The 11,330-nt window shown below is 40.5% G+C and overlaps 1 protein-coding gene across 2 annotated transcripts in view; it reads left to right on the top strand.

Annotated features, from left to right (window-relative positions):
* The first annotated feature begins 8 nt into the window (after nt 1-8).
* The window catches only part of LOC309390035 (serine/threonine-protein phosphatase 4 regulatory subunit 1-like), a 41,535-nt gene continuing 30,213 nt past the window's right edge, over nt 9-11,330 (top strand). Inside the window, exons 1-3 of one of the 2 annotated variants that reach the window (XM_081949109.1) lie at nt 9-246; nt 584-628; nt 10,600-10,732. In XM_081949109.1, coding sequence (XP_081805235.1) covers nt 240-246; nt 584-628; nt 10,600-10,732 — 185 coding nt within the window. In that variant the 5' untranslated portion in view covers nt 9-239. The remainder of the gene's footprint in view (nt 247-583; nt 629-10,599; nt 10,733-11,330) is intronic. The other variant, XM_081949110.1, reaches the window with a different exon arrangement.

Here is an 11,330-nt window from a genome sequence, read left to right as displayed (position 1 = left end):
ACCCTTAGCCCACCCCCTTCTGCCCCCCCCTCCCGCCTCAGGACGAGAAGCCGGGCGAGGAGGAGCGACGGGAAAAGAAAGCTTCGGTCCACGGAGACCGCCATTGACGTTTGACTTTTCGGGCGAGCGGCGGAAGTAGGGCGGCTGCCCGAAAGGCGACCGGGATAAGCCGGCAGCTCCTCCTTTTTGGCCGTCCTCTCCCGGACCCCAGTCTCCTCCCCACCCATGCGCCTTTCAAAATGGCTGGTAAGCCGTGTGTGTGTGTGAGGGAGGGGGCGACCTGCTTACCTGGGTGTCTCCCCTCCCCTCCCACTGCTCTCTTTCGCCAGCTTTTTAAAAATGTGGTGCTTGGGGTGGTGGTGGTGGTGGTGTTCAGAGGCTGTTTGAAGATGGCGGTGCCGTGGCTGCCTGTTTCATGTGCTGCTCTTCAGGCTTTCATTTATTTGTGTCTTTCATGCCTGCCCCCCCCCCCGTCATCACCCACCTCCCCTCTCCCACCCCCGGTTTTGTGGAGCAGCAACACAACCCTCCCCCCTCCCCCGCGTGTCTTCTCTCTCTTTCTTACTCTTGTTTTCATTTGTAGGAATCCCTTTGTATTTTGTGGATTTGCAGGATGACTTAGATGATTGTGAGTAACTTGATTTTCAATTTTTCTTAAACACACACACACACAGAGAGAAAAGGAAAGGAAAATGGCAGTGAAATGGTGGTGGTGGTTGTGGCTTTCTCAAAGGAGCTCTGACTTGGCTTGTTAAAATTTCCTCCCAGAGAGGTCAAAGAGGATTATAGTATAAAGAATTAGGATGTCGATCCTTCTTCGGTCTCTCTCTCTGGTTTAAGAGAGTTGCTATTTGTAGAAAAAACAACAACTATATAGAACAGAATAGAATTCTTTATTGGCTGAGTGTGATTGGACACACAAGGAATTTGTCTTGGGTGCATATGCTCACAGTGTACATAATATGGTAAGAGTTGTAGCTTTGAATGATACTGGAGGCTTTTTGATTTGTGTGGCTTGTCTACTCCAGTTTGAAATCCATAACTGTCAGTGTCATTGGGTTAATGGAGCAACCTAGGTTTTTTGTAGCTGTCCCCCGGTGAGCAGATATATGGCGTTAACAGTTCCTATGAATCTTAGCCTCCTGGAAAGGTTGGGGATTTTAATCACACATATCTGAAAAGCTATCTTAATCTTTTGCACTTTTGTGAGATCTGAACAAAGATACTGACATATCTAATTAATGTATGATATTGGTATATTTTGCAGTTTCCTTGAAATAGATAACAACATAAAGCAGTGTAAATCCTTAGAGTATGTAGTTTTACAGTAGAGAGGTGACAGAAAGGTTTTGGGTCAACAGAAAAATACTAAAAGGAAAAAAGTATCCTTTTATTTGGGATACTGATATGCTTGAATCTACCTCTTCATGTTTACATGCTTGTTTCTGTTTTGCTTTCTGTGACTGATTAGCAAAAACAGTGATTGCAGCATCAATTAAACTTAAAGAATAACTTGTAGCAAGTAATTGTGAATTGAAGATGCTGCCATTAAAGTGCAGCCCTGGTAGATTTGTTTGTTTGCTTTTAAAACCTTTGTTGGTTTTTGTGAACATATAGCATTGTAAAATAAAATAAGGAAGTTTTAAGCCAAGGTAACCTTTGTTTTTTTCTGTGACCACACTGGCACACATTAAAAAAGAAAATTCTGATGCCTGCTTTCAATATTTACACACACACACACACACACACACATTAATCAAAAATCATTTAAAATATATAGCAGAAAAAGTCTTGAGAGTAAATTAAAAGCTTAATTGTCAAGTTTTTATATTGTAAGCATGACTTAGACTTTATTTTCAGATCATATTTGTCTAATACATTTCATCTTAACAATAAGTGTTCCTTTCTATATGTAAAAATGTGTACATCCTTTAAGGCAGAGTTCTCAAAGGATGTGTTTCATCTCTAGGTCATGAGACAGGAAATGGGGAGGGGGTCACTAGTGGGTGCTGTCTTTGCTTTTTTCACAGCAGACTTATTGTATTAGTTTGATGCAAAGGAACGGGACAGTTCCATGTTCTGTACTGTGTTTGCTTTTCAAAAGCAGAGGTACCTGAAGGTGTGAGATTTACATGGATAGCTCTGACGCTCAGGTGTGATTCTCATTTTCAAGATGACATGGAGAGGAAGGCAAACAAGGTGCAATTATCTCATTGTGGGTATGTTGAAGACAAGGCACCCAAAGCAAACCCTAGCTCCCAATATTTTGCAAACATGCAGTTTAAGAGAACCTAATTTAAAACAATAGGGCATTGTGCACATATACAATACACACACAGTTGCATGCATATATGCATGTAAATTCATATGTAAACACTGTGGGAAAGGTATCATCAGTATTTTTATTCTTTTATAATTTGATCTCATAATTACTCTCTCTACCTTCTATTAATAGCAATAGCACAGACATATATACCGCTTCGCGGTGCTTTTACAGCCTTCTCTAAGTGGTTTTACAGAGTCAGCATATTGCTCCCTACAATCTGGGTCCTCATTTTACCCACCTCGGAAGGATGGAAGGCTGAGTCAACCTTGAGCTGGTGAGAATTGAACTGCTGAATTGCTGGCAGACAGCAGTCAGCAGAAGTAGCCTGCAGGGCTGCACTCTAACCACTGCGCCACCACAGCACTTCCTGTTTCATTTGTAACATCATGTTTGCAACAAAACAAACTGCTCATTTTTGCTGATTTAATGAGAGTATTGTGACTTGAAGAATATACATTCTTGGATCCTTTTATTTTGGTAGTAACAAGTAGGCTGTAATTACAGGATTCATGTTAAATGCTAACCTAAACTCAAAATCTATGGGTTTTGTTCTGTATTTATGACCATAACCTGCCACATGGCTAAATAGCTGTATTTAGTTGTGACCCAAAGGCTATCACAGATCATAATTGTCAGTTGGAGTTGAACTGCTCAACTTTCAGACTCATCTTTCTCTTTAGACTTTAAGAAAGCTGTATTCATTGTTTCATAGAGAAAGAAAGAGTCTATAGAAAGGAATATACATTTAAACTTCCAGTTTAGTAGACTATACTGGTAGCCCTTGCTCATTGGTTGTAATTGGGACTGGGAACTCCATCAGTAGGTGACACAGTGATAGTGTGATGTCATATGACTGCATATACTTAGAATAGAATAGAATTCTTTATTGGCCAAGTGTGATTGGACACACAAGGAATTTGTCTTTGGTGCATATGCTCTCACTGTACATAAAAAGACAAGATACATTAGTCAAGAATCATAAGGTACAACACTTAACGATAGTCGTAGAGTACAAATAAGCAGTCAGGAAATAATATCAGTATAAATCATAAGGATACAAGCAACAAAGTTATAGTCCTGCAGTCATAAGTGGGAGGAGATGGGTGATAGGAACGATGAGAAAACGAAATGTAATAGTAATGCAGCCTTAGAAAATAGTTTGAGAGTAGTGAGGGAATTATTTGTTTAGCAGCGTGATGGTGTTTGGGGGGACGGGGGACGGGACTGTTCTTGTGTCTAGCTGCCTTGGTGTGCAGTGCTCTATATGTCGTTTTGAGGGCAGGAGTTGAAACAATTTATGTGCAGGGTGCGAGGGATCTGTAAATATTTTCACGGCCCTCTTTTTGACTTGTGCAATATACAGGTCCTCAATGGAAGGCAGGTTGGCAGTAATTGTTCTTTCTGCAGTTCTAATTATCCTCTGAAGTCTGTCTGTCTTGTTGGGTTGCAGAACCGAACCAGACAGTTACAGAGGTGCAGATGACAGACTCAATAATTCCTCTGTAGAACTGTATCAGCAGCTCCTTGGGCAGTTTGAGCTTCCTGAGTTGGCACAGAAAGAACATTCTTTCTTGCGCTTTTTTGATGACGTTTGTGATGATAGGTGCCCATTTTAGGTCTTGAATAGTTGTTCAACCTCCCGTCTGTATGCGGTTTCATCGTTGTCTCGAATGAGACCAATCACTGTTTTATTATCTGCAAACTTCAGTGGTTTAACAGAAGGATTGTTCTGTTTGATTGAGATGCAGTCATTGGTATATAGCAGGGGTGTCCAAACTTGGGAACTTTAAGACTTGTGGACTTCAAGCATGGCTGGCTGGGGAATTCTGGAAGTTGAAGTCCACAAGTCTTAAAGTTCCCAAGTTTGGACACCCCTGATATATATAGAAAAGAGAAGTGGAGAGAGCACATAGCCCTGGAGGGCTCCTCTGCTAATTGTACAGGTATCTGATGTGACTTTGCCTAGCTTCACCTGCTGCTTCCTGTCTGTTAGGAAGCTTGTGATCCACTTACAAGTGTGTTCAGGTACTGCTACCTGATTTAGTTTAGGTAGAAGAATGTCCGGTATGATGGTATTGAATGCTGAACTAAAGTCTACAAAGAGGACCCTTGCATAGGTAGGTATTTGGAGATTCAAGAAATGTGTAGGATGTAGTGCAGAGCCATATTAACAGGATCATCTGTCAATCTATTTGCTTGGTATGCAAATTGCAGGGGGTCTAACAGCAGATCTGTGCTGGCTTTCAAGTGGGACATCACTAGCCTTTCAAAGGTTTTTCATACTTTGTTTTCATACTTAAGATGACAGTACCAGTTAGTATTGTTAGGTGAATCCTGAGTGGTTGTAGTCTGTCATGGTTATAAATCACCATTTGCAACTTCCTGTTGGCTTCCCCATTTGACTTTACCCGTCAGTGGAGTGACAAGTATGGCTTTTGCTGGGACTCCCTCTCCCACCTCTCTGAGGCACCTTGTCCTCCTTACCTCTCCACTCAGAGACTGAAATCCTTTGGCAAGCAATTCTTTCACCCAACATCCAGAACCGAGAGGAAGTTCAATATCACCATTTGCAAATCTTACTGCTGAGTTCCCCATTGAATTTGTGGGGAATCTGGCAGAGCATATTGAAATACTGATGCATAATCACAGTGTGCTTGGCAACAGATCATAAATACGAGCAGGTTGCTAAGCACCCTGATTGTGATCACATGACTACGAACATGTGTGCAATCTTTGTGGTGGTCAGACATAAAGCACCCTTTCTGAGTCTGTCATTAGTTCAAAGCATCATTAAGTGAAAGGTTGTAAGTTAAGGACTACCTAGATAGTAGCTTGCCCTCCCTGTGCTTTTATTGCTTATTTGTTGACTGTTGGAGAGGATATGTTCTGATGTCCCCCCCCCCTTCCTTAACTTTTTGTTGTCTTTTGAATGGTGTGTAATATAGTTTATTTCTGTGTGTCTATTGGTGACTGATTTGTCTGAATGCCAAACCTCTGCGAAATATAGTGATGCCATGTTTCTGTAATAGTCTGTTGGTTATTTTTGATGTAAGGTAATGTTATCCTTTTCATTGTGTTGGTTGTACTGTAGTGGGTTGTGTGGTCAGGCACTTTTTGATAAAATTGCATGGCTATCCATGTTGTGGGAAGATGTTATATAAACTGTTTCCTTTTTCTCATGTTCCTGCAGTGTGTTTGTGCTCTTTTGAATAATATCTTATACAACTATTCTCGTGGGAGGTTGGGTTGTTACTTTAGTGATGGACCAATTGGTTAGTGTGGGTTGTTCTTTGTAGATGAATTGTGTTTCTAATTTGCTGTTGTTTCCTGTAGTGATGAGGACATCCAGAAAGGTAGTATTGTTGTTTTCTTCTTTTATTCCTGTTAAAGATGTTGATTGCTTCATGAGTCTTTTCTAGTTCCTTTTTTATTATGACAAGGGTGTCACTTGCATACAGGATCCATGCTTTTGGTTGCATGTGTGGAAGTGCTATAGCTTTGAGATGCTGCATTATATAGTCTCTGCTATGAGTTTTGAGAGTGGTGATCCTATGGGTGTTTCTTTGATTTGTTGGTATATCTGTCCATAGAACTGAAAGTAGATGATAAGGCAGAGTTGATGAGGTCCATAATTTTAGATACAGGTAGTCCCTGACTTACAACCACAAATGATCCCAAACTTTATGTTGCTAAGTGAGGCATTTGTTTAAGTGAGTTTGCCCCATTTTAAGTCCTTTCTTGCTACATTTGTTAAATGAATCACTGCAATTGTTAAATTAGTAACCCATTTGTTAAGTAAATCTGACTTCCCCATTGACTTTGCTTGTTAGAAGGTTGCAAAAAGTGATCACACAATCCCAGGATACTGTGACTGTCATAAATATGAGTCAGTTGCAAGCATTTGAATTTTGATCACAAGATCATGAAGATGTTGTAACAGTCATATGTATTGAAAATAATCATGTCACTTTTTTCAGTGCTTTGTAACTTCCAACAGTCACAAAAGGAACTGTTGTAAGTTGAGGACTACCTGTATTTAGTTTCTGTTCGTTTGAATTTTACAGGTTACGTACCACTTACTTATATTTTTTGTACCTGATGGAAAAAGGTGATCTAATAAGCTGCTGGCTTTTAAGATTAAAAAATTAAGCAATGCAGTGCTCTGCCTCCTATTTGCACTATGTATGGGAGAAAACATACATATTTTAAATCAGAACTTTTTAAATTCTGTACCAAATAGTGTAGTTCCAAATTCTTTATCAACTGATAAAATTGTTTTTATGGAACTGTGAGATTATCACAACTATTAGAGGGTCTAGATGATGATGGTAATTATTAGATTTATACGCTACTCAAGCTCTAGTTACTATCTTTCCTTTAGCTGTTTCTTTGCACTTACATTTTTGGAAGTTGGATGGTTCTCAATAACTTGGGTTAAGAACCGTATTTTTCGGAGTATAAGACTCACCAAGATTTTGAAGAGGCAATTTTTTTTAAAAAAGTTTTTGCACTTGGCAAACCTCCCAAAAACAGGCCTGTTTTTTTTTTAAAAAAAGGGGGGCACGAATAGCCCTTGGGAGGCTTGCAGAGTGTTCCCGGGGTTGGTGGGGGGCAAAAACAAGCAAAAAACAACCAATTTTTCGCGAAAATGGGCATGTTTTTTGTAAAAAAAAAAAAAGGCATTAGAAAGCTTATAGAATGTTCCTGGGTGCTGGGGGGAGAAGGGCAAAATTAAGCAAAAAGGCCATTTTTTTGCTCATTTCTACTCTCCCCAGCCCCCAGGAGCTCTCTGAAAGCCTCCTGCAAGCTATTCATGGCCATTTTGGTGAAGGAGGTGGGGTTTCAGGAGGCAAAAAATGCTGTATTCAGTGTATAAAACGCACCCAGATTTTCAGCCTCTTTTTTGAGGGAAAAAGATGCATCTTATATTCTGTAAAATACGATACATAGTTTCCATGGTTAATTACAAGCTTCTGAAATGCCTTTGACCTCATACCCAGGGCAAGTAGTTTCAAGTCCTTCAATGGCATAGGCCTAGGCAACTCCAACCCCCAACCCGACCCAGTATGGAAGAGCTCCAGTAGGCCATATAGCAGGGAAGTACATGTGATAACATCTATTCCACGAGTTTAACTATACAAGCAGGGTCTCATATCCAGTTTCCCTGCCTGGCAGTCCCTGTAAGCATCTCCAAGGACTTTTGAATGATAATGGCCACTCCACTTCCCCTGCCTGGGGTCATGGCTGGTGCCATACTTGTAATCAATTGGTCACATTTTAAAGAAGGGATTGCCCCATCTGTATCCAACAAAGTTTTCTTAATATACAACAGCATGGCTCGCTCCTCCACTATTCAGTTGTGGACGAGGGAAGCCTTATTACACAATGACCTGGAATTCAATAGCAGCAGCCAGGGATTCTGACCACTGAAGATCAGATGATCAGGCCTTGGGAATAAGTATAGGAGGCTGGAATGTGGAACACGTATAGCATGCTGAGACTATTTTCCCCAAGAGTGGCCCACTCCCTATGTCCCACCATAGCCCTCTGTATCCATTATCTGTCACAATAACTTTCTCCTTCCTCCACACATTTACCAGCTCCCTCCTGACCTTTCTCATTCCACTCTCCAGTCAAAACATTTCATGTTCTTACCTGGTAACACAACCAACAAAGTGGATTATCAAATCAGATCTTTCTGTCCAGCTTTCAGTCCCAAATAGCAGGCGTTCCCTCTCATCCCTCATAAATGTATCAGATGCCCTTCCCCACCCAACGTGCTCTCACTGTGGTAGATAGAGCTTGGAATTGTACCCACAATCCCAAGGAAAATCATTATCTCCCTGGTCTCCAAATTTGGGGTGGGGGGAGAGAAAGGGAAGATAGCTACACTCCAGCCAATGCCATTTTTTTTAATAGGAACCACTGAGCATCTCTCCCTTCAGAGTTCACAACTGCCGTTTTTTTTGTCAGACACTACTTCAGAACACAACTCTGGAGCTGCTGAAAAGTGACACACGCAGCACATACTCCGGTTTCTTTGACTCTCCCTGCAGCTTGCAAGAAGCACGGGGCCATTCTCAACATGGCAGGCTTTGTGACAGTCATAGAAAAACAAACCAGGCCTCCTGCTGATGCATTGGCTGTTCCAATTGAATGCAGCCCTGTTACCTAGGTGCCTGTTCAATATTGTTCAAAATTGTGAAGGCAGGTATCTGTTGGTGACTGTCACTGCTCAGGTAGAGAAGCAGATCTGGCCAGACATGATGTAATGGTATCTATCTTGCATCATCCCAACTTGTACCGAGCCTTCTTGAACCTGGATGGTGCCTCTCACACACTCTCCTGCATCCTCCCGAGCCTCTGTTACTATGAACTTTGGAAAGATAAATCTACAGTTGGCTTGTAGTGGTGGATTGTTGATATGTTTGGATGGTCAATAATCTAAATTGGTTTCTTTTCCCCCAGTTGAGGAGAAGGAAGTAGACTTTCAAGTAACCTGCTCAAATTTGGAGTTGTTTCGTTCAGATAAATTTCCAAAGCTTGTTCGATAGATGTAAATCTTATATTGTATTACTAATGTTCATGTAATGTAACATTTATGTAATGTTATGCACAGTTTAATTTGTAAAAAAAATGCCGTACTTAACAACTTATCTTTTTGTTCAGGAGTCTTAAGATTTTGAATTAAGTGACGAGGTGTTTAATAATCATTATATTATTATAACCTTCTGATTTGAAGGAACCATCTGACCAGCTGTGTGTTTGGAAGAGACATGGAATGCTCCAACATTTTATAGAATGTTCAATTCCCACAATGGCAGGTTTTGCATAAATTGACTGACTACACAGTTAACAAGTGTGGTGTGCCAACAGAAAATGGCCATATTGTGTTTGCACATATCAAAAAAACTGACTGACGGTGCTTATTCTCAATCTGCAAAGAACCTCTCTCTTTCACATAGAAGCAGCATAGATAAGCTTTAAGTACTTGGGGAAGGGAAACAGAAAATGAAATATTGAGGATTATACAGGTAATACTTGCTTAAGGACCATTCAAAAAGTTACAGTGGCACTGAATGAATGGTACTTACAAATTAGCACACTTATGGTCACAAGATCAAAATTCGGCCACCTGGTAGCCGTCCTGCATTTATGACTACAGCATGTCCTTCAACTCTCCCACCTACGTATGCCCCCCCCCCCTATCTCTGCCCTTTTGGCCGTCCTGCTCTCTACTGGCGTTGCCCATCCTTGCTGCCCCTCACTGACCTTTGTGCCACTGGCAACAGAAGGAAGAAGATGGTAATAGCCAGCAGAGGGAGAGTGGCATGGATACGCACAGAGACACTTTAGATGTGGGAGATGAACGAGACAAGGATGGAAGGGCAGAAGTGTAAGTTCCTTGCTTAATGGCACAGTCCTCACTTAATGACTACAATCACGATTACCAGAACTGCCATTGCTAAGTGACGCCGTTATTTGATGATTCACCTACCAAACATTTTGCTTAGGGATGGAAATTCCAATGCCAATTGAGGTTGTTAAGTGAGGACTATCTGTGCGAGGTTGTGTAATTCATATAGCTTTCTCCACTTTCTTTTTAAAGCAAAAGTGGAGTCTAAAGTATCTGTTCAACAACGTTACAAAAAAAGTGTGCATATTTTTAAATTGTCTTGCAAATTTTTCTTTGTTACTTTTTAATGCAGCTTTACTAATAACAAATATTTGTGTCTTCCATCAAATGACTACTCTTCAATCAACCACAATCTGAAATTTCTTAGATTGTTCCAGTTGTAGTGTGCCACCTTCAATACTATATTAAGTTTTCTTGAATATAGTTGCATCTGGATTTCAGTCCCTGAATTATCTGGTTTATCATTTTTGTGATCACTTATCACAAATTATATGTTTTGATCCCAATGATTGTTTTAGTTCAGCTTTAGGGTGACAGTTGGGTAGTCAATTAATCTTGAGACATCCATTGTGAACTGTCTTTATTTTTCACAGCCCATGTTTTTGAAACAAAGGAAATACATGTTACTCAAAGCCACCCTTTTGCAACTAACTGCTGCCCTTGCATATCACCTGACAAACTTAACTTCTTTTTAACCCTTTCTGTAGAGGCATGCAAGTGAGCATACACTTACAGTAGCAAAATTTGCTGCCTGATAAAGGAAATGCAGCCACGGGCACATCTGTAAATTAGATTGGTGCTGGATTCCTCTTCCCCTCCTTTCATACTGACATGTCATTTTTCTTTCTTTTTAAAGTTGGGTTTGAAGACTATGGACCAGATTGTGAGAGCATGAGGATAACAGCTTTCCTGGACATTCCAGGGCAGGATAACTTAACTCCACTTGGACGTTTAGAAAAATATGCTTTTAGTGATAATATATTTAACAGGTAATATAGAAAACAATTATTACTATTTTGTTGCATTTTAAAAAAAAAATCCTGAAACTGGGATAGACAATTAATGCTGTTTGGATATTTTGAATAACTTTTGGTTTAGATCCTTTTGGCTATGCTTTCTGGAGCTGATGAAAGTTGGTTGAAATATTTGAGGGATACAGGGTGTTTTGCTCTTTCCTGGGCCAACTAAGTTTTAGATCATATCATGTATGCATTGTTTCAAATAAAGTATCAGAGAAAGTTTTGATATTGCAAAATCTATGGGTTTAGGGGATGCGGTGGCTCAGTGGCTAAGACACTGAGCTTGTCGATCAGAAAGGTCGGCAGTTTGGCAGTTTGAATCCCTAGTGCTTTGTAACGGAGTGAGCGCCCGTTACTTCTCCCAGGTTCTGCCAACACAGCAGTTTGAAAATATGTAAAAATACAAGTAGAAAAATAGGGACCACTTTGATGGAAAGGTAATAGTGTTCCATGCACCTTCGGCATTTAGTCATGCTGGCCATATGACCACGGAGACTTTTTTGGACAGCACTGGTTCTTCGGCTTTGAAACAGAGATGAGCACCGCCCCCTAGAGTCAGAAATGATTA

The sequence above is a fragment of the Natrix helvetica genome (genome assembly GCF_964273705.1).
Source record: "Natrix helvetica genome assembly, chromosome: 3".
NCBI classification, from domain to species: domain Eukaryota; kingdom Metazoa; phylum Chordata; class Lepidosauria; order Squamata; family Natricidae; genus Natrix; species Natrix helvetica.
This window is presented reverse-complemented; position numbering and strand designations above follow the sequence as displayed.